Source organism: Lynx rufus, unplaced genomic scaffold (genome assembly GCF_022079265.1).
Source record: "Lynx rufus isolate CCGP_SWC_20201006 ecotype Redwood Valley unplaced genomic scaffold, mLynRuf1.p SCAF_1, whole genome shotgun sequence".
Classification (NCBI taxonomy): domain Eukaryota; kingdom Metazoa; phylum Chordata; class Mammalia; order Carnivora; family Felidae; genus Lynx; species Lynx rufus.
The window spans coordinates 143,033,051-143,056,919 of record NW_025814823.1 but is presented as its reverse complement, the minus strand read 5'-3'; the positions used below and the strand labels follow the sequence as shown (position 1 = coordinate 143,056,919).

At 40.1% G+C, this 23,869-nt stretch overlaps 1 protein-coding gene across 1 annotated transcript in view; it reads left to right on the top strand.

Moving 5' to 3' along the window:
- The window catches only part of DMGDH (dimethylglycine dehydrogenase), a 69,189-nt gene that overhangs the window by 15,466 nt on the left and 29,854 nt on the right, over positions 1-23,869 (top strand). The window contains exons 6-12 of the mRNA XM_047069968.1: positions 6,876-7,124; positions 9,171-9,366; positions 16,518-16,714; positions 17,773-17,926; positions 19,864-20,029; positions 21,208-21,338; positions 22,568-22,785. Of these exons, the coding sequence (XP_046925924.1) occupies positions 6,876-7,124; positions 9,171-9,366; positions 16,518-16,714; positions 17,773-17,926; positions 19,864-20,029; positions 21,208-21,338; positions 22,568-22,785 (1,311 nt within the window). The remainder of the gene's footprint in view (positions 1-6,875; positions 7,125-9,170; positions 9,367-16,517; positions 16,715-17,772; positions 17,927-19,863; positions 20,030-21,207; positions 21,339-22,567; positions 22,786-23,869) is intronic.

Sequence of the window (23,869 nt, the reverse complement as noted above, 5' to 3'; positions counted from 1 at the left end):
TTTTGCTAATGATGCTGCTTTTTCTATGTTCACTCATTCTTTATTCTAATAGCCAAAGTCTAGTATTCAAATTCGTGAGCATCCTTTTGTTCTCAGTTTACTTTTGGGAGCAGATCTGATCATTTGTGTGCTCTCTCATCCTTTTCTGATTCACTGACTTCAGTCAAAAAACGTTTAACTCTTTTCCTTTCAGAACATTATTAAATCTATTTCATAACCTTGATTTTTTACATTGTTCTGTTACAATTTAGACTCAGATTAGTGAAGTCAAAAGGGATTATTTGAGTTAATCTCACAACCCACCCATTTTTCCACTGTGGAGACCAAGTTCCAGAAATGTCATGTTACTTGGCAAAGCAGCAGAGTTATGTTGGGGCTAGGTTTTGGACCTGAGTCTTTTGATTCCTGAGTTAATACACTTTCCAACAGGTCATTTACCTGTGAAGTCATTTTCAATTATCAGACATACAAAAGTAAGCTCTTGTGCAAAGGAAAATGCTTATGCAGTCTGAACTGGACTAATAATTTGTATTTACCTGTAGTTCATAGTGGTTAATTTAAAACCCAAAGTAAGCAAGAGCCAGTAACTGATTTTCTTGTGGTCTGTTCTTGGAGTCATTACTTAAATTATAAAATGAAACCAATCTTTATTATTTATTAGATCAAATTATATTTAAGAGTTTAAGTTACTATTTTTGAATTTTTCTAATCCATGCCCTCCATTTGAAAAGCATAAAAATCTTATGCTTTCTTTAATATTATTTGAAATTCAAAATAATGTAAAAGGACTTGCGTACACAGTAAAAGCAAAGGAACAAAACATTGCTTTGTTTTTGAGCTTTGCCTCCCACCCCACCCCACCCCAATCCCTATCTGGTAACCCATCACCATCCTTGGGCACCACTGATCTAAATTTTGTGAGAAGATCTAAGGCAATGAAATCATTCATATTTTCTTCTGCATGTAGCAAGGATTGCTTGTAATCTTGTAACTTTATGGTCTCACAAAATTATTGTCTAAATCCATCAGACTGTTTTTATAGTGATAGCAAACGAAACAGATGAAACACACTCTGACCTCCATACCAGACATCACTAATTGATCACTGCACTTATTTCAGATGGGCTTGGGCGTGTTCTCCCATGTCTCTCAACACAGTGCTTCAGGCAGCCACACACTCCCAACTGATATTTTGAGAAATAATGTGGAAGAACTTAATTTAACATATTTTTTGATGTTTTCCTAAGATGGTAAGCTTTTATTTACATAATTCATTGCCACTGTAATACATTTTTCTTTTTTTTAATGTTTATTTATTTATTTTTGGGGGAGAGAGAGAGAATGCGAGCTGGGGAGGGGCAGAGAGAGAAGGAGACACAGAATCTGAAGCAGGCTCCAGGCTCTGAGCTGTCAGCACAGCCTGATGTGGGGCTCGAACTCACAGACCACAAGATCATGACCTGAGCCGAAGTCAGATGCTTAACAGACTGAGCCACCCAGGCACTCCTGTAATAAATTTTTTCTAAACCATAAACTGAGGAATAAGGAATCACTGAAGATAAAGATAGAATAATTCTCAAAGACATCTGACCTAAACCCAGGGCAGTGGTTACCAGGTGAAGTTTTCTATGCAACTGTGAAATCTTGTGTGGTTGGGTGGGGGAGGGCTCTGGCAGGAGGTCCTGGAGTACAGCTTTTCTGGTGCTGGCCTGGGAAAGAAATCCCTGGAATTAGGTTGACAGTGTGGCCCTGCATTTACCGCTCCATGGGACCTAATTTTCTCCAGCCTGGATTGTTCTCCAGGATGCCCTTCTTTGTTCTTTCTTCCGGAGGTGTTTTACCTGGCCACATCTACTTCCTCTCGCATCCTCAGTTTTTGGTAAGCCAAGCAGCTCCTTCTTGAAAATTGTGTGAAGAACTGTGCTGTCTCAATGTTCAATTCTTTATCTCATGCAGATTATATCTCTGGCCCATAATCTTGTTTTTTTTTTTTTTCTTTTTTCTTTTCTTCCTCTATCTCTTCTCTTCCACTGGGTAAAAGTTACTGGAGAAATCTAACTGATTGCATATTTGTAGTCCATGGAAGGTGTGGAGAAGTATGTGTTTAATTATTTGTAAGTCTGCTTAAAAAAAAAAAAAAAACCTTATTTGCAGTATAGAAGGTAAGACTCAGTAACTGAGGGCAAAGGTTTGGGTATGCTCGCTTCTAGAACTGAAATTAACAGAGATCAGTTTTATGAATAAAGCATCTGCAGAAAGCATTGTGTTAACGTGATTTGAGAATGCGTGGCTGACAGATGTATCCCAGAGTTACTTAGCGAGACAAGGATGCCTCACAAATTCAGGCAAGGCCTTCAGGCTAGCTCTGAAATCTAATTAAAGCAACCAGGATATAGACTTGGAAATGTGACCGAAATATAAAAGACGTAAACACCACCATTATGGTACTCAACTGTACCATAACCTGCTAGAAGTTTCTTTACGTGAAGTCGTAACAGAAGGCAGCTGAGTTTAGTATATTCATGAAAAGGAAAGTCTAAAAGTAAAAATGTGTCCGTTTGGGGTGCCTGGGTGGCTTAGTTAGTTAAGCGTCGGACTTTGGCTCAGGTCATGATCTCGCAGTTGACAAGTTCGAGCCCCGCATCAGGCTCTTTGCTGATGGCTCGGAGCCTGCTTCGGAATCTGTGTGTCCCTCTCTCCCTGCCCCTCTCTCGCTTGTGCTCTGTCTCTCTATCAAAAATAAATAAACATTAAAAAATTTTTTTTAAAAATTAAAAAAAAAATGTGTCCGTTTGCTGATGTGTTTCCAGCATTGTCCAGGTCTATGGGGCTCTCTGGCCCAGAGACACATGTATTGCCAGCCATGTGACCTGGGCAAATTACTCATTTGTAAAACGGAGAGAATAGTTCTCATCTCAGAAAGCTGTTATGACTGGTAAGTAGCTAATAATGTAAAGTACCCTGAACAGAACCAGTACCACACAGTAAGCACTAGAAAAAATAAGTCTAATAATTATGATTATAATTGTTTCCTTGAAAGCCTATCTGCCCCTCCCACCACCCCATCCCGGGAACACTAGCATCAGTTTGCTATAACTTCTGGGCACAGGCTTTTAACCTTACCCACCTCCTTTCACTTGTTCCATTGTCACACAGCACCCATTCTGCTGGTACATTTGGTTCTCAAACTGATGTATATATGAATTGCTGTGGAAAGTTTCCCAGATTTCAAAAGATTCTAATTTAAGTGATCTGGGTGGGGACTCAGAAGCTCTATTTTAAGCAAGTACTCCAGGTACTGTAGTGTCTGTTCCAGATGGTCTGCAAAACATCTTTGGAGAAACACTATTACATAGATGTTCCTAGAGGAGAGAGAACGTAGTAACTTTATTCTTTTACATTTTTTTTAATGTTTATTTATTTTTGAGACAGAGAGAAACAGAGCATGAACGGGGAGGGTCACAGAGAGAGGGAGACACAGAATCTGAAACAGGCTCCAGGCTCTGAGCTGTCAGCACAGAGCCCGACGCGGGGCTCGAACCCACAGGCCGTGAGATCATGACCTGAGCCGAAGTCGGACGCTTAACTGACCGAGCCACCCAGGCGCCCCTCTTTTACATTTTTTTTAACTTTGTTTTTTAATGTCTATTTATTTTTGAGAGAGAGAGAGAGAGACAGAGCACAAGCAGGGGAGGGCCGAGAGAGAGGGGAGACACAGAATCTGAAGCAGCCTCCAGGCTCTGAGCTGTCAAATCTGTCAGGCACAGAGCCTGATGCTCAGAGCCCAACGTGCGGCTTGAACCCAGGAACCACGAGATTATGATCAGAGCCAAGTCGGAAGCCTAACTGGCTGAGCCACCCAGGCACCCTGTAGTAACCTTATCCTTGAGCAAGCAGAGCTGAAAACTAGTTTTGGACACTTGTGACCTCTTGGGATAAAAGAGTCTAACTTGCCTTTGGTACCTGAAACTGCTCAGGGGCATGAGAAGATATTTTATTATCATGTAAGTTTTTTCTCTGCCTGGTGAAGAATGTTTCTCTTGACTCCTTTTCTACTTGACTCATTAAGCCTGAGATAACTTTATAAACTTTACTTAAGACTTTTCTTAATATGGTAAATCAGAAATATGATTGGATCATGCCAACGTGAAGCCCAGTGTTAGGCCAAAAGAGAATTGTTTAATTTTGCCGGACACTCTGCATCAGAGAATGCCACTGTATAAACAAACCATCACTGTCACCGTATAAACCACCTTGTACAAGTAAACTTGTCTATGAACCTTCACTCTTCATTTTAACTCTATTTCTATTAATCATTGCATTAAAAAAAAAACAGAAGCCATTTCCAATAACTATTTTTATTGACCCTTCTGTTGTTTCTCAGGTCATAATGGTAGATTTTAGTGATTCTTCCATATTTGTCTCTCTTACCTTTGAACTTGGTGGGTGGGTGATGTAGCGAGAGTTGAATTATAACCATACCAGATTTAGGTTAACTTGCTTGACAGAAAGAGGAAGAAAATGCCAACAAACACCACCACCGTAGGGTAAAACAGCATTGGGCTTGTTTTGGAGTGTAAAATCATATAGTTCTATAGTACTTACGCATATGTTCCCACTGTATTTTAATGATCAAGTGCATTAATAAGCAAGCAATTAGACTCAGAAATTCATAAATATGTTTGAATAGGAAAGAATTTATTTTCTTCAATTTATGCTTTTAATTGAAATAAGTGTATCAAGGATACTGGAGTGGTTTGAATTGCTAGGCTAAATATTTTGGCTTTTTATATTTTAAATCTGCTGTGGTGCATATAACTAGCATTTATGGCTTTCCTATATTTTCTTACAAAGTTCTTCCATTGAAAATTCACTTCTTCCTACTAACAAAAATAAATTAAATCTGTAAATTATTAAAAGACCAACAAGAGGCTCTAATGCCCACAAGTAAGATTTTTGGTTTGCAAATAGACATCCAGTTAGGGGGCTATTAAACAAGTATGGCCAGGGGACCTGGGTGGTTCAGTCAGTTAGGCATCTGACTTTAGTTCAGGTCATGATCTCACAGTTCGTGAACTTGAGCCCCACGTCAGGCCCTGTGCTGACAGCTCAGAGCCTGGAGCCTGCTTCAGATTCTGTGTCTCCCTCCCTCTCTGCCCCTCCCCCCCACCTTGTTCTCTCTCTCTCTCTCTCTCTCCCCCCCATCTCTCTCTCTGTCTCTCAAAAATAAATAAATATTAAACAAACAAACAAACAAACACTTATGGCCAGTTTAGCCATTAGGCCAAAGCAAAACAACAAAGCCCAAGGATGACGTTCAGATAGTAAAATAGGAATAATTTAAAAAAATTTTTTTAATGTTTATTTTTGAGAGAGAGAGAGACAGAGTGCAAGTTGGGGATGGGCGGACAGAGAGGGAGACAGAGAACCTGAAGCAGCTCCAGGCTCTGAGCTGTCAGCACAGAGCCTGACGTGGAGCTCAAACCCACAAACTGTGAGATCACGACCTGAGCTGAAGTCCAGTGCTTAACCGACTGAGCCACCCACGCACCCCAGTAGAAATAAATTTTGACACATAGGGTACATAGTCTGGGTTCCCAGACTGATTCATAATCGATGATCCTGTATTTAGCTCTGAACCTCATAATGACATAGGCTTCAGAACTCTTTATTAGATTCCTAAAAAAAGCAGAAACAGAAATGGTTAAAAAATTGAGTGCAACCTCTAAAGAAATAACTTGAATAAGATTCTCTAATCATTTGAACGATTACCCAAAATTATTCTGAAGCAAACAAGCAAATAGAACCTCCTTCCCCCAAATAATCTGCTGATGGGTCAGGCAACACCATGTCCCTGCCAAATAATCATTCTAGATTCTAAAATACCTTTATGCAAGTGAAGGTGTCTTGGATTTTTAAAACAAAATCTTCCCATAGGAAGAAAACCAATAAGGTATGATGATTCCAAGGTCTCCCAGTGTGACATTGGGCATGTCTCTTTCCTTCTCTGGACTTTAGCTCCACGTCTGTGTACTGAAGAGTCAGCTGGGGGAGAATCAAGGGTCCTTTCAGCCACAATCTGGTTTTTTCTTTTGCAAAGGTAAAAATAACATTCATCCCCACCGGTAAGACAGTCTCAGTACACACTGTGAACTGAGATACATTCTCATAGAGGTACTCCCACTTACTGGACTCATGGTTCCTTCATGCCCGTTGCAAGAAAGGATCTTACAGATGTATTCTAGCCAAGCGTTTACAATAACAGATAAAACTTACTGTGCTATCTCTCCCAAAGTATATACATTTTCAAAATTTGAGTTAACACAACAATTCTGTATTTGCAGAATCTTAGGCATCAGTAATGTGGGGAGAGGAGGGTCTGGGGGATAGAGGGATTGCCTTGGAAGGCTTTCTTGTGCACAATTATTATACTGATCAACACAGGCCCCTTTATTGTTTGATCATTTGTGTTTCAGGAGTAGGGTCAGTCCATTACTGTCTTTCTTATCAACATTTGTACATTTTATATATTTGGGTTGTTTGGTTTGTCCTTCAAATAAATGTGTTGTTGTTTTCCTGCCTGCCTCTGCTTATAGACAAAATATTTTTTCAGGAATTACAGACTCCTGAAAAACAAGTATGTATCTGTTAGATTATAGGTGTCTTCAAAACGCTGGGGCAGGTAAAATACTCTCTTCCCCCAGGTTCAGTTTTGTAATGACAAAAAATTTAAAGTTGTTATCACATTCTTTAGACTTTCCATGAGTACTAAAGTCTTCTCAATATTTTATCTGAAAATAAATTGCCATATCCGTGTCAGGTGTAGTATGTTTACGTATGTGGTAACATTTTAAAATGACTCTTTTTTCTTTAAGGATTTTGGGCTCGTGAAGTAGGTAAGATGGTGGGACTAGAACACCCTCTCATTCCGGTCCAGCATCAATATGTTGTGACATCAACTATACCTGAAGTGAAAGCTTTGAAACGAGAACTCCCTGTGCTCCGTGACCTGGAAGGATCCTATTATCTGCGACAAGAAAGGGATGGGCTTTTGTTTGGTCCCTATGAAAGTCAGGAGAAAATGAAAGTGCAGGACTCGTGGGTCACCAATGGAGTCCCTCCAGGTGGGTTCCACAAATGCAAGTGTGTGCAGGTCGGGCACATATGTTTTGTCTTCTCTGTGGCGGGGGCTAGCTGTAGACTAAGATGACACCGTAACATTAGACTACTGGATACCTGGGACGCTGGAGGTGAGGGGTTTGAGGCCAGCTCTGTTCTCATGTCCCTTTCACCGATCACAGCAGGAAGTAAGGAAAGAGAGAAGAGGCAGTTGGTGATGGAGAAGCTGAAGAAACATATCTTCCGCTTCCCGGTAATTTTTCACCTGCCCGCACCAACCTCCTTCCTCCCCACTTTTTCCTCGCTCTCTCACCTGCCTGGTCTAGTTTCCAGATTTGGATATAGCTGATATTGTGCTTTGACGGTTGGAAACATGGCAGGTAGCAGAGACAGGATATCCGGCCTACTAAGAATGAAAGCGTCAGAGTCTGTCACAGAGCAGGATAGGTTGCTCCTGCAAACTGATGTCCTCCCCTACTCCATAAATAAATGTAGAAAAGCCCTATGTGAAAGCGGGAGGAACCATAGTTTCTGTAAGGGAGGTGGACCCGTTTTGTTTTTCATGAAACATTTCTACAGAGCTAAATTAAAGGTGGAGGTTACCTAAGGAGGTAAACAAAACAATCTATAGAAAGTACTAAAATGTCATTGGGGCACTGAAATATTATAGGGGATATAAAGAAATGGAGGAAATTGTACTTCCTAGAATTATACTTTGATAAGCTACTTGGGATAGGGACTGAAGTTCTCCCCTACTCCTCAATACACATATGCCCATGTGACCACAGATGATCACTAAACTGCCTTCCAGAGAAGTTGGGCCAGCTAGCTGAGGGCTTTTGTTTTGTTGAGTTGGCTCTGCACATTTGGGCTTGCATGGAAGAGCTCCTGATCTCAGGAGGGCTGATGGCCACCTGAGAACCTTCCTTTCTGTTCTTCCCTCATGCTGGCAGCCTGTCTTCCAAATAAATGTTTTGTTTTAAAAATTTTTTTTTAATGTTTATTCATTTTTGAAAGACAGAGAGACAGAGCACAAGCAGGGGGTGGGGCGGAGAGAGAGGGAAACACAGAATCCGAAGCAGGCTCCAGTCTCTGAGCTGTCAGCACAGAGCCCGATGCGGGGCTTGAACTCACAAACCGTGAGATCATGCCCTGAGCCGAAGTCGGATGCTCAACCGACCGAGCCACCCAGGCGCCCCATCTTCCAAATAAATGTTGAACAAATATTTAAATTTCCAAATTCCAAGTTGGAGGGAGAGCCAGATTGTTAGCTGGCCCTGGGCACGTACATGTCCTGGTCCAACCCTCGTGGTCTGCAGGCCTCTGTGCAACTGACCCAACATGCTTTTCACAGGAGGAACAAGAAGCTGGCTGACTGCTTTGTGGGAAAGTCACCAGTATTGGCAGAGAAGTTCTTTTAGAGGCTCATTTGTGGCTTCAATCACAGTACCTTTTACGAATGAGGAAATTAATGTGTTTCAAGACCCTGACTCTTTTCTAAGAATCTAGCTCTCAATTACGTATGGGAGCGGGCGTGAGGGAGGAGGCCTCCATGCCATTCTTTCTGTGCTGAGAGCTAAAAGGCATCTAGCATCCATTATTCTAGATCCTGGAGTAGTTTTCTGTTTATGCCCTGTGTCCTGACATGACTTTGCAAGCTCCCATTTGCCCTTAACTGGGAGGATAGATCAGACTTTTAGGGTTAATTAAAAGATAAAAGTTCCCTCTTGACAAACCAGTTATTGTTTGTTTTTTAAAATTATGATTGGTTTACATGTTGAAAACTGTTGATATACCTAGATTTATATTTATTATTAAGAGGATTAACTTTCATGCTTTTATTATCTCAACAAAAATAAATTATTATTCTCAGAAATGTGATGGGTACTTATCTGTTGATAGAGAATATTAAGTTTAGACTTAAAAAAAAAAAAAGAAGAAGTACCTTCCATAAGACCGTCTTTAAATGTAAACTGATTCAGACTTAAGTCACTTTGGAATACCTGTCAGGGCAATTGTGGCATCCTGACCACAATGGTATGTCTCTTCAGGGTTTGGAAAGGAGCTCTTTGAGTCTGATCTTGACCGAATTATGGAACATGTGGAAGCTGCCATGGAAATGGTTCCAGTCTTGAAAAAGGCTGATATCATCAATATCGTCAATGGTCCTATCACCTATTCTCCTGACATTCTGCCTATGGTGGGGCCCCATCAGGGAGTCAGAAACTACTGGGTGGCTATAGGCTTTGGGTAAGTATCTCTTTCATTATTTTATTTTATTTTATTTTATTTTATTTTATTTTATTTTATTTTATTTTATTTTATTTTATTTTATTTTATTTTATTTTATTTTAATTTTCAAGAAAGCGAGCACAAGTGAGGGAGAGGGACAGAGGGAGAGAGAAAGAGAATCCCAAGCAGGCTTCATGCCGAGCATGGAGCCTGATGCGAGGTTCTATCCCATGATCTGAGCTGAAATCAAGAGTCGGGTGTTCAACTGACTGAGCCACCCAAGCACCCTGAGTATCTCCATTTAATTCAACATTTATTATAGAGTCGAGTATCTTTTTTAATAGTATTATAGATAAGTATTATAGATAAGTCTGGTCTCGTAATCTCAGTCCAAAATGGAAAATGAGAGAAGGGCAGCGAGTTTTCTTCCTTAAATGACCATTGAGATATGAGGAATAAGATATTTCAATCTTCGGGTGCCTGGGTGGCTCAGTCAATTAAGCATCTGACTTCAGCTCAGGTCACAATCTCTCAGTTGGTGGGTTTGAGCCCCATGTTGGGCTCTGTGCTGACAGCTCAGATCCTGGAGCCTGCTTCAGATTCTGTGTCTCCCTCTCTCTCTGCCCTAACCCGGCTCGCTCTCTGTCTCTCTCTGTGTCTCTTAAAAATAATAAATAAACATTAAAAAATTTTTTTTAAAAATTCACTTTTTTTTTTTCTTTTTTTTTTTTAAAAAAAATTTTTTTTTCAACGTTTATTTATTTTTGGGACAGAGAGAGACAGAGCATGAACGGGGGAGGGGCAGAGAGAGAGGGAGACACAGAATGGGAAACAGACTCCAGGCCCTGAGCCATCAGCCCAGAGCCTGACGCGGGGCTCGAACTCACGGACCGCGAGATCGTGACCTGGCTGAAGTCGGATGCTTAACCGACTGCGCCACCCAGGCGCCCCTAAAAATTCACTTTTAAAATCCTGACTGTATAATGGTTTAATCACTTGTATAGATTTTAAAGATGATCACATAGAAGGGCAGTGATTTCCTGGAAACCTCTCTTCGCATATTTCCTGCCATTTCCATTATTCCTGTCTCTTTTCATGCTGTGTATGTTCATATTGGTCAATTTGCCCCAATTTTACAAGGCTGTTTTCATAACACAGTGTGACAAACATAATACCGAGTATCAAATGAATAACGTATATGATGCCTTTTTCACCATAATTCAGGTTTATCCAACATAATTTGTTTCTTTAAGATTCCTCAGGTTGCTTACTATTTACGATTCTGTTACCCATTTGATGCTTCATCCTTAATATTTGTCCCATTAATTTGTTGAATATTAATGTCAAGCCCACTTTACTATCATATCACAGCTTCTAATATTCTATTTTTCTTCTCCATTTTATTTGGCCATGTATTCAACTAATATCTCATGTTTGCCAGCTCTGTACAAGGTCTCTTTGCTAGGCACTGGGCTACAGCTAAAAACAAGGCATTGAGGTCCGGCCAGAGGTGTGTGACTGCTTGGGGTGCTGTTCTGCCAGTACAGTAGAGGGGCTGTGGTCTGAACTGAGGGAGCAGCAGCAGGGACTGAGAGATAGGAGATAAAATTATTTAGACTTGATGATTGATTGCATTAGGTCTTGAGGAAGAGAAAAAAAGCAAACGATGGCTAACTTTCTAACTTGACCCCTGGTTGGATGCTGGGGCCATGGGGACAGAGAATCAGGAAAACAATGAGTTTCATTTTTGAAAGGTTGGGTTTGAAGTGTTAAGTTGATATCTTTGGGACATCTAGAGGGAGAAAACCAGATGGAGACAGAGGACCTGGAAGGTATAAAGTAACTGAGGGTTTAGGTAATCACCAATAGCATCCGTATGCAGGCATGTGTATGTAGGAGTGTTTCTTGTGTACATTACTTGAATATCTTCTTTAGAGGAATGCTTATTCATATACTTTGCCCATTAAAAAAATTGATTATTTGTCTTTCTACTGTTGAGTTGTAGGAGTTCTTTATATATTCTAGGCATAAGACCTTTATCAGATACATGATTTGCAATTTTTTTCTTCCATTCTGTGGGCTGTCTTTTCACTTTTTTAATGGTGTCCATTGAAGCATGAAGGTTTTTAATTTTGATGAAGTCCGGAATGCGTATTTTTTCTTTTTTTTAGCATGTAGTTCATATATAAGAAACCATTTTCCAGTCCAAATTCATAAAGATTCATACCTATGTTTTCTTCTAAGAGTTTATAGTTTTAATTCTTTCATTTAAATCTTTGATCAATTTTGAGTTAATTTTTGTATATGATGTGAGGTAGGGGTCCAACTTCATTCTTTTGTGCATAACCAGTTGTCCCAGCACTGTTTGTTGAAAAGACTGTTCTTTGCTCATTGAATTATCTTGGCTTCTGAGATATCTTCTTTCTGACACCACTTCTGATACCCACATTCAATTTTCAATTTTCTAATTCTCTGACACCAACTGGGTGTCCAACAATTCAATTCAATTCTGATCTTAACTTCCAGAGTTAGTGGTTAAGGACTCAGTCCCACAAAACTGCCTCCACTTCAGATACCAGTTGCAAGTCCAGGGATCACCTGTACATCTGACTGGCTGTAACTTTGCGAGTTCCTACAACCCCCTTTTCAGGCTTGACAGTTCACTAGGGTGGCTCACGGAAATCAGGAAAACACTTCCTTTTACCCATTTATTATAAAGTATACAACTGAGGAACAGCCAAATGGAAGAGATGCACAGGGTGAGGTGTGAGGGGGAGGAGTGTGGCACAGAGTTTTCATGCCCTCTTTGACACACCACCTTCCTAGCACATCAGTGCGTTCAGAACCTGAAAGCTCTTTGAAGTCTGTCATTTAGGGGTTTTTATGGAGGTTTAATTACATAGGCATAATTGATGAAATCATCGACTATTGATGATTCAACTTCTTGAACCAGCCCCTATTTAAGCCCCCAGGTATCACTCACTCCACCTTGAGTCATCTCATTAGCATACAAAGACTATAAATTCCAGAGGTTTTAGGAGCTCTGTGCCAAGAATTGGGGACAAAGACCAAATATTTATTTTTTATTATACCACAGCATCCTTGACAAAAGTCATTTCACCATATGTGTATGGGTTTATTTCTGGACTCCCAATTCTGCCATTACCACATTTTTTTTTTTTAGCGTTTATTTTGAGAGAGAGAGAGAGAGAGAGAGAGTACTTGCATGCATGTGAGTGGGGGAGGGGGAGAGAGAGAGAGAGAGAGAGAGGGAGGGACAGAATCCCAAGCAGGCTCTGCACTTGTCAGCACAGAGCCCCACACAGGGCTCTATCTCACGAACCATGAGATCATCACCTGAGCTGAAATCAAGAGTCCGATGCTTAACTGACTAAGCCACCAGGCACCCCCACACTGTTTAGATTACTATAGGTTTGTAGTAAGTTCTGAAATTGGGAAGTGTGAATTTTTGCTCTTTTTCAAGATTGTTTTGGCTACTTTGGGTCCCTTAAATTTTCATGCAATTTTTAGGACCAGTTTGTCAATTTCTGCAAAGAAGCCACCTAGGGTTTTGATAGGTATTGCTTTAAATCTGTAGATCAATTTGGAGAGTATTGTTATAACAATATTAAGTCCAATTCATGGACATGGGATGTCTTTCCATTTATTTAGATCTTTTATTTATTTATTTATTTATTTTTAAATTTTTTAAAGTTTTTGTTTATTTTGAGAGACAGAGCAGAAGCAGGGGAGGAATAGAGAGAGTGAGACACAATCTGAAGCAGGCTCCAGGCTCTGAGCTGTCAGCACAGAGCCCAGTGCGGCGCTCAAACTCACTAACCATGAAATCATGACCTGAGCTGAAGTCGACGCTCAACTGACTGAGCCACCCAGGCGCCCCTGTTTAGGTCTTTTAAAATTTCTTTCAGCAATGATTTGTAATTTTAGAGTACAAGTTTGCACTTCTTTTGCTAAATGCATTCCTAGGTCTTTATTATTTTTGATTCTGCAGTTGGCTGAATCATAGAATTATTGATTTAGTCAATGAATATATGTGGATCATTGACCACGAGCCATGCTCTGAACATGCAGACAGTATCCCTGACCTTATTATATTTATATTTTAATGGAGCATCTGTTACTACTTGCCAAGGAAATTAGGAAGTTGATTTCTTTAGAACACCAGTTACTTATTACCTAGAAATTGTATGTACTTGCATGGGGCTAATGTTGCATTCCTGCTCTGATTGTTCTGGGTAATTTTCCCAGGTTGTAGACGTTGGGAGATGGATAGGGAAGATGACAGGTGGGGGGCAGGCAAAGTGCCTCACACTCTGACAGATTTGGTCTGAACAAAGGACTTGTTGCTATCTTGCTAAGATATTTCTTATGTAAAATGGAATGCTTACATTGGCTGCCCCTGCTGGCTTGCATCAGTGATCCATTCCCTGGTTCTGGAGGCTAGTGGTTTCCATACCTGGCTGAGCAGGAGAATCACATGCCCATGTTAAAAAAAGAATCTCAACCTTGTGATTAGTCACTTATGCATGCTTCATCCTCCTTTACATCGTATCTGTGTAATTCCTATTTGTCAGGAGAACCCATGAAGCTGTGTTGAATTGGAAAACTATAAGCAAATGGATTCCCAGACACTACTCCTATAGGTTCTGAATCAGTGGTCTGGGGAGAGGCCCAGGGATCTGCATTTCAATGTGTCTGTTATTCTGATACAGCCGTCCAGAGAACTTGGGGAACTTGCAAACTGTGTACATATATGCCAGTGCTCATTTACCTTACTCACAGATCACCCTCAGTCAAAACTCTTTTACTTTTGTTTTGTCACAATTCTAACAAAAGGTTTTTTGCTTCTAGGTGACACCATGTCAACCAACATGTTTAATGGATTGTATTGAATTGAATCTAGTTTTCTTGGCTTAGAGCACATTATAAACAGGAAACTTAAGGAGGGGAGAGTGCTGTAAGATATAACATCTGACAGTTTAACGGAGTTATCCTGAAAAGCAGACACAAACACTCAAAAAGCATAGTCACTGGGCCATTTAGAAGCGGGTTCTACAGATTAATGTTAGCGACAGAAGAACCTAACTCTCCTTTCCTTATTAAGTTCCCTTCCACTTCCATGCCACACAAATTACTTGGTATGAAAGTCTTATCAATTGGGCATAGGCATACTCTGTTACTGGTTGTATAGGGGTCTAACAGCAAGCATGCATTGCTGGCCTACTATGTGCTTTCAATGTCATGCCAATGTTCTCCACCAGAACCATAAAGGAAGTGTGCATGAAAGAAGACTAAAGCTCAGGGTGGTCACCCAACTTGCCCATGGTTATACAGCTAGTACTGGCAGAAGTGAAATCATACCCAGAGCTCTCTTACTTTATGCTTGCTTTTAACTACTAAGCCAGGGGCTCTCAATACATGTTTCATAACACTCAGTAGTGTGGCATTTGACACATAGCTTGTTAATGGTTAGAGAGCTGAAGTTTGTAAAGTAAACACTTTTTGAAAACAAATTATCCTTGATTCAGGATTCTCCCCAATTGACAGCACTCAGCCCCATTTGTTAGCTCATATACACTACTGAAAGGGAAAGAACATGATGGCATAGCAGTGAGGCCACAGGAAACCAAGCACAGTCCTGGCTACTCCCAAGAGCCTGTCAAGGATGTGAACGCTGTCTGTCATGTGTGCCTTGGCTGAAAATTGGGAACTGTTGAAAAGGTAAAGTTCAGTAAGAGAGAGTGTATGCTGAAGTCAGTTGATGGAGTCTGTATCCTGACCTTTATTGCAGTGTGACCTTATTTAATCGCTAAGTGGGGACTGGCTTTCCCAGTGGTAAAATAAAATTGCTAAAGAATAAATCATCTGGTACATGTTAGGTGGAAACAATGCCTGGCAAATAGCAAGCACTCAATAAATGTCAATAAAACTTTACACAATTTCAAGTCTTATCAACAGTATCTCTAGATCTCAAAAATGACAGCTTTTGTATATCATACATTGGGCCTGGTAAAGTGAATTTTAAGCATACATTCAATAATTTTTCTTGCTTTCTTGAAACTTAGTGAGATTGTTTGTGGGTGATTTGGATGACCAATGTCTTTTTTTTTTTTTAACTATTTGGAGAAGTATGTAAATTGTCGCCTTTTTATTCTACTTGAGAAATATCCTTGTAACAAATTTAGTTACTCATTTTTGTAAAACAGCAAAACTGGTATCTTGTGGGAAAATAGTTAACATTTAAAGTCTTTGCTCAGGTGCTCCCAAGCTCTCAGAACCCGTGAGTCTGGCTGTTAAGTTGTGGTCGTTCAGGATACTGGAATTTCTTGCATTTTGAGGTCTGCTCATGTAGCTCCGTTTCTTGGTCATCCCCCACATGACTTTCTGCTCATCTCATTCCTCAGAAGCTTGTCTTGACTTAAACCACAGATAAACCTATAGGAAAGTTCTTCACTAGGCAAGAGGGAGTGGTTAGTACTGCACATGGCCAATGTTAAACTGTGAATCCTTCATCTGATAGCAACTGATTTGCCACAGTGATGTTCTTGGTTTTAAAGCATCATCATATAGAAATGGACAACAAGACTACCCTCATCACCAAGTGACCCATTAGTTGCAAAATACAGGGGACAGTGTTCCTTTTCTCTCCTCCCCACAAGCCCCTGGGTGAGTGCCTCTTCCTCTGAATGCTTCTAAGATAAAGATTCAAGGTCCTTGCACAGAGGTCATCGCCTAAGGGGACCTGAACTAAGTTGAGTCTGAGAAGAGATGTGTCACTGGGCAGTGTACAGTTTCTCCTGCAAGGTTCCCATCAGTCAGGATAATTCTAGATCAGAAGGGCTGCTAAGATAACCACATCTTCCTCTTTTCTTCCTTTCCTCCATGTTCCTAAAGTGAGCATCTTTTCTAGCTAAGAGTTGTAGGCTATTTTGCAGGTATGCATCTCTTGAAACTGTGGAAACAAACTAGCTATCAAGTCAGTACATTTAATTTGGATGCCCAAACATTTATTTTCCCAAGGAAAAAAACTATAGTATAAGCATTAGGTTGACTGTCTGCTCTGAAGATCACAGAACACTCCAACTTGGAGGCCCTGTAGAAGAGTTGGACATGTTTCATTATTGGAAAACAACATGTGTTCATAACGGGGTGTTTATCTCTGTATTTGAAAGATATGGCATAATCCACGCCGGTGGGGTAGGGAAATATCTCAGTGACTGGATCCTGCATGGAGAACCTCCTTTTGATCTGATAGAATTGGATCCTAATCGCTATGGCAAATGGACAACAACTCAGTACACTGAGGCCAAAGCAAGAGAGTCATATGGATTCAACAATATAGGTAAAGTGCAAATTTACTATTGTCTGTGAAGTGTGTACAGAATTGACTTGCAGTGCCTCTGATTTTAGATCTTTGTTATTCTGTGCTTTGTGGTGGGAGTACTTAGGGATTCTATTAAGTATTATGCCTCTAAGACACAAGAAGGAATCTTATATGAGTTTGTATATTTAATGTGTGGAGTGCTTCCGTGATTTTAAGTTTTTAAATTTTTTTTAATGTTTGTTTATTTTTGAGAGAGAGAGAGAGAGAGAGAGAGACAGACAGACAGACGGACAGACAGACAGAGCATGAGCTGGGGAAGGGCAGAGAAAGAGGGAGACCCAGAATCTGAACAAGGCTCCGGGCTCTGAGCTGTCAGCACAGGGCTCGAACTCACAGACTACGAAATCATGACCTGAGCCGAAGTCGGATCCTTAACTGACTGAGCCACACAGGAGCCCCAAGTGATTTTAAGTTGCTTTTTTTTTTTCCCAAGTGATTTTAAGTTTTAAATTTACTTTTACTTTATCCTTGGATAGCTATGTGAATGACAGTCTGGCTTTTTTTACATAATTTAAAAAAATTGCAATATAGTTGATTACATATGTACACACATATGATATTATGTTAGTTTTAGGTGTACAACATAGTGATTTGACTTTTTTTTAAATTAATTTATTTATTTTGAGAGAGAGAGAAAGAGAGAAAGAGCACACGTGGTTGCCTGTGGGAGCAGGGGAAGAAGAGACAGAGGAGAGAGAGAATCCCAAGCAGGTTCCCTGATGCCAGCGCAGAGCCTCACGAGGGCAGCTGGATCCCATGAACCCTGAGATCATGACTGAGCCAAGATCAAGAGTCTGACACTTAACTGACTGAGCCACCCAGGCACCCTGTGATTTGACATTTGGGAACATTGTGAAATGTTCACCCCAAGAAAGCTAGTTACCATCTTTTACATAAATTTCATACATATATGTGCTTCTGGATGTTGAGAACTATGTTTTCTACTTTCTGAATCCCTTTGAAGTTTTTTACAGTTTTGGTTATACGGTACTTAGATACTAGTTTTCCTTTTTCAGTTGGTTATCCTAAAGAAGAGCGATTTGCCGGGAGACCAACTCAGCGAGTCAGTGGGCTTTATAAAATCCTGGAGTCTAAGTGTTCCATGGGGTTCCATGCAGGCTGGGAGCAGCCACACTGGTTCTACAAACCAGGCCAGGATACTCGGTATAGGTAAGTGAATGGCATGACCTGCCTGTGGCTCTGAATGTAGAACGCGATTTTGGAAGTTGAATGGAGGGACGTCGGAGAAGCGCTGCCCCTGCGCCCCCAAAGAAGTCACTCCACCCTTTCCAAAGAGCATTGAGCCTTTTCCTACAAAAATGATTTTCTGGCAATGGAAGCATTATTCTATCCCACGTGACATTGGCTCACATCTCTAGGACCCATGTGGCCTCCAGAGTCCTACAGCCAGCTCAGGTGAAGCCTCCACTTGGCATTTTCCAGGAGCTCAGGGGAACCTTCCCCATCCCCTCTTGATCCCCACATGGCTTCAGGTGGCTCCTAAAGATGTGTCCTGCTTTAGGATGCCTGGTCGAATCACGTTGTATGGAAATAGTCTAGAAATATGGATTTTCTATTTATCAAAGATAGTTCACAGCAACTGCTTTCTAGTGTGTGTGCACTGAGTCATGCAAAATATATGTACCATTGATAAATTAGGGGAAAGGATCATTTACTTAGCATTTTAGGTTAAGCTAAAGCATAAAGCATGTCACTGAAACAATCCTCTGAATTCTTCTAGTGTTGTTACCATTGTTATACTTGGATTTTGAGCCATTGTTGTCATTTGGGGTTAATAATGCTTATATATTTTTTCTCATGAGAATCCATAAACCAAGAGAAAACAAATAGCAAATCCAGAAATTGTTACCTCTTTTTTTTTTTTTTTGGACTTGTCATTTTGCTTACTAAACAGGTTTTGATGTCTACTTTAAGACCAGATCTAAATGGTACAAAGTATAGTAGAGGCCCAGTTGTTGATTAATGAATTTGGGCTCAGTAGAAAGTCTAGATTATCTGGGGGCAAAATACTGGTTTGGTTTTTCCTAAACGACTTGGATAAATGCCAAATCTGTTCTTCACCTTTGCTCTTTGGATCTGACCTGTTCCTTCCATTATTTGAATAATTAAACAACTGAAAACTCATTTATCAGACAGAATTCTGCTCTGCAGTTAAAATACCACGTTAGAAGTTGACTTTGCCGAGTGGGAAGAACTGTGAATGAGTCAGTAGACTTTTGTTCCAGGCCAAGCTCTGGCATTTACTAAGACAAAGGCCCTGGAAGTCACCTTGTACCTTTTCTCTAAAAAAATGCAGATGTTGGACCAGGTTCTTGCTTGTAACAACATGAACATCACTTGGGAGACTGTTAGAATGCAGGATATAGGTCTCCACCCCAGACCTGCTACATTAGAATCTGCATTTTATTTTATTTTATTTTTATTTTTAAACGTTTATTTATTTTTGAGACAGTGAGAGACAGAGCATGAACGGGGGAGGGCCAGAGAGAGAGGGAGACACAGAATCTGAAACAGGCTCCAGGTTCTGAGCTGTCAGCCCAGAGCCCGACGCGGGGCTCGAACTCACGGACTGTGAGATCATGACCTGAGTTGAAGTCGGACGCTCAACCGACTGAGCCACCCAGGCGCCCCTAGAATCTGCATTTTAACATTTGTAAGTGATGTACAGTTGCATGAGTGTTTGAGAAGCACTGGACAAGATAGCTCTACCCCGTTATATTCTGATTTAACTAGGTCCAGAAAAGGGGTATTTTTTTTAAATGCTCCCCAGGTGATTCTAATATTCAACCAAGATTGAAAACCTCAGGGCTGGTAGACTTCTGTGCTTTCCTCCAGATCTGAAAGCCCACATGTCCTATCTTAATTTCTAGTTAATTAATACTTCGTTCACTACAAAATGGTCAAAGGAATAGAAGAGTAATTTTAAAAAATCAGCTTCTACCATATATGTATCATTCAGAGAACAGAATTTTAGTTGTTACTTCTTTTCCCAAATAGGATTTTCTAGATCAATAGGGTTTATTAAAATACTCTGTAATTTTCTGAAAATGAATGACAGTTGTTTTACCACAAACATTGTGTTTTAGGCCAAGTTTTCGCCGCACAAACTGGTTTGAGCCTGTGGGATCTGAGTATAAACAGGTTATGCAAAGCGTAGGGGTTATTGACCTGTCACCATTTGGCAAGTTTAACATCAAAGGCCAAGACTCTGTTAGATTGTTGGACCATCTCTTTGCAAATGTCATTCCAAAGGTAAATAACCTCATATGGGTACAAGGTTCAGGATTCCTGCCTGCTTAATTCTCCATCCTCTCATTTTTAAATTTCTTTTTTTAAAAAATTTTTTTTTAACGTTTATTTATTTTGAGACAGAGAGAGACAGAGCATGAACGGGGGAGGGGCAGAGAGAGAGGGAGACACAGAACCAGAAGCAGGCTCCACGCTCTGAGCCATCAGCCCAGAGCCCGACGTGGGGCTCGAACTCATGGACGGCGAGATCGTGACCTGAGTCGAAGTCGACGCTTAACCGACTGAGCCACCCAGGCGCCCCAAAATTTCTTAAAATGTTTCTATTGTTTATTTTTAGTGGGGGGAGCAGAGAGAGAGGGGACAAAGTTTCTGAAGTGGGCTCTGCACTGATAGCAGAGAGCCCAATGCAGGGCTTGAACTCACAAACTGTGAGATCATGACCTGAGTGGAAGTTGAATGCTTAACTGAGCCACCCAGGGAACCCTCATTCTTAAATTTTATTTATTTATTTATTTATTTATTTATTTATTTATTTATTTATTTATTTTAAAGTTTATTTTATTTTGAGAGTTTGTGTGTGCGAATGCGTGAGGGAGGGGCAGAGAGAGGGACAGAGAATCCCAAGCAGGTTCCATGCCGTCAGCCCGGAGCCTGGAGCCCGGAGCCCGATGTGGAGCTCAAACTCACCAACCCTGAGATCGTGACCTGAATTGAAATCAGGAGTTGGGTTCTTATCTGACTGAGCCATCTAGGCACCCCATCTATCCTCTCATTTAAAACAAAAACAAAAAAACAAAAACAAAAAAACCCAGTATGTTATTTTAGTCCACCTAATGGTTTCTGTATGAATGCTATAGCTCTTCAACAGACCATGAATAAATATTCTAGCTGATTTTCTAATTACAATTTTTGTTGAATGAATTGTCATCCAAGGACTCTATGACTTTGCTAAATCCTGTCAATAGAGAACTGCAAAATTGACTGAAGTGTAATTTTGATGACAAATAATTATAATTACCCAAAATTAATCTTGGGTTTAGGTTTAAAGATAGTTCACACGATTGATATAAATGATAAGATTCAGATACGTTTCACTGACACTGGTTTATTTCCATGTTGTGCTAAAAGGATATGTAAGATTTTAATTTTATATTGAGGTAATTTTAAATTCTTTTGTGTAGGTGGGTTTTACAAATATAAGTCACATGTTGACGCCAAAAGGTCGAGTGTATGCTGAATTGACTGTTTCTCACCAAACTCCTGGGGAATTTCTACTAATAACTGGTTCTGGATCTGAACTTCATGATCTTAGGTATGTGCACAGCTAATAAGAAAATTTTATATGAATTATATATAGATCTAAACTTTCACTGAGCTTTTCTTTTGCCAATAGTTGAAAGTACAACTTAAATTCTCAAACCTTATTCTTTCCAATAAACTTCGTGTCTTTTATAGGAAATTGTTTGAAGTGAGGGACCCTGTCCCCACTCCTCCAAAAGGTAATTCATCCATAGGGTTTACTGGTTCTAATATTAACTCCTGATTATTAGGCATTATCAATGTGTCAGAACTCTTTTTAGACATTATCTCAGTTAATGACATATTCATGTCATATTCATGTGAGGAAACTGAAGTTTGGGTTAAAGTAACTTGCTTAAGCCAGTCCTTTTGATTCTGATGCCCACATTCAGTGCACTTCAGTGAGCTGCCTCCCTGGGTTATCTTCCTCCTTTGCCGTGCCTTGTGCCCTCTGGCCCACAGCTAGATCTAAGTCTTTGAGCTGCCAAGTCAATCCTTCACATGAATCTTTAGTCTGTGATTTAGTCTACTATAAAATCTGTAGTTTTTAGTATTCCAAAAATATTTGGAACATTACTGTTTAATAAATGTCTTGCTCTGAGATCCTCACTCTGGCTGTAAAACGATGCCAATGATATCCACCAATCCAAGATGTATCTTAGTAGCTAGCTTTGTGTAAATCCAGATGATCATTTCATGTAGCTCCAGGGACTACTCAATAGATTATAAACAAACCCCAAGACTGGGTTCCAATAACTCATCAAGACTTAGAAATTGAAACCAGTCTTTAGAGTTTCTGTTGTTTCCTTGTGATTGCCAAAGCAGTTAGGTGTCTGGTGGTAGGCACATTATTAACCTTTAGCAGCACAAATGTGCCTCCATGTATAGGTATTAGAGAAAATTTGGGTTTAAATTAATTTTTGAAGATTGAATCATTAGTTTAAATGCAATAGGGCTGTCACTCTTTAAAAGAATTATATGGCAGAGCTTATTTAAATTGAAGGATCCTTCTGTACTGTGAAAAATTACCCCCAAAATTTATGAGTGGGTGGTTTAAAGAGAATCACTTGACATCTCTGGGACTCAGTTTCCTCAGCTTAATAAATTAGGTTATTATATGAAATGACACTCTGGGGACTTTCTGGTAATTCTAGACACAGAGCATGTCTTCAGAGAAATAATATGTTACCAACATGTGTTATTCAAGCAAGACTTAACACAATGTTTATGACTCAAATGCAGATGGATTGAAGAAGAGGCGGTCAATGGTGGATATGATGTTGAAATTAAAAACATAACCGATGAGCTTGGAGTTCTTGGGATTGCAGGGCCGCATGCAAGAAAGGTTCTTCAGAAACTGACCTCTGAAGATCTTAGTGATGATGTTTTCAAGTTTCTTCAGACCAAGTCTTTAAAGGTTTCAAACATTCCTGTCACTGCTATTAGGATATCTTATACTGGTAAGAATTGGAAAACGATTCTCTAAAATTTAAGAGAAAGTCTCTGAAATTCAAAAGAAGCTGCCAGAAATGAACCTGTGCACATGCATGTGCATGCACATGGTCACATACACACTGACTTTTGTCAATATAACTTTGGAGGAAGATTTCTCCTGTCCAACTCTTACAGTCTATTCACTCCTATGCTGGGAGAGTCATTTCCCAGATTTCCAGTTGTTGTTCCAATCTCATAGCTACCTACTACTGGGAAGGATGGATAAAAAAGTTGGAGGAGGATAGCTGTTAGAATAGTTGGAAGGGTTGACAGAGTATTCAGGTCAGCTGACTCTATCTAGGAACATTCAAGGTGGTCTCCCATAGATAGAATCTCTCCTAGAGACCATCTTAAATGTATCAGGCACCTGTCTTAAGGCATTACCACTAAGACTCTTTAAGTGCATTAGCTTCATGTAGCAGCTTCTAGACTTTCATTCTAGACTCTAAGTGCACTAGGGAATTCTTCATGTAACACCTAATCTTGTACATAGTAGGTATTTGAATAGAGATGAATTAATGTTCTTCAGTTCCCCATTGGTGCTGTAGGCTCACTTCCAACCTCCTCTAGACATCCGTGCTCTTTCATAGAAAGGGTATTGGGTGCCCAGGCGTTCATTCAATTACATGTTACTCATGTTCTGGTGGTGTCCTTGAAAAACACATCACCATCAGCCCTCAACATTGGGGAACAAGGAGAACGCATAAAGTATGAAGGCTATTGCTCTTCTCTGGGCTTCTGCTGTACACTTTCTCCCTCCTTCTTTCACCTGACCTTGGCAAAATGGTGACCAGAATAAAGCATAAGCAGAATAAAAAATAAACAAGACTATTTGGGTTGGGTTTCATTTCATTTGGTTTTAGCCCACAGCTCTAACAATGAATAATATGACCAAGTGGGGAAGAAGAGGGATATGGGGGAGCATTAGAGATAATGGTTATCCCACAAAAAAGACCATATGAGTAATTGTCAGTTGCCTATGTTTTTAAGACTTGTGATTTGGAAGAAAGGAGTTGGGGGTTGAGATTTCTAAACGTTGAACCCTTTGTA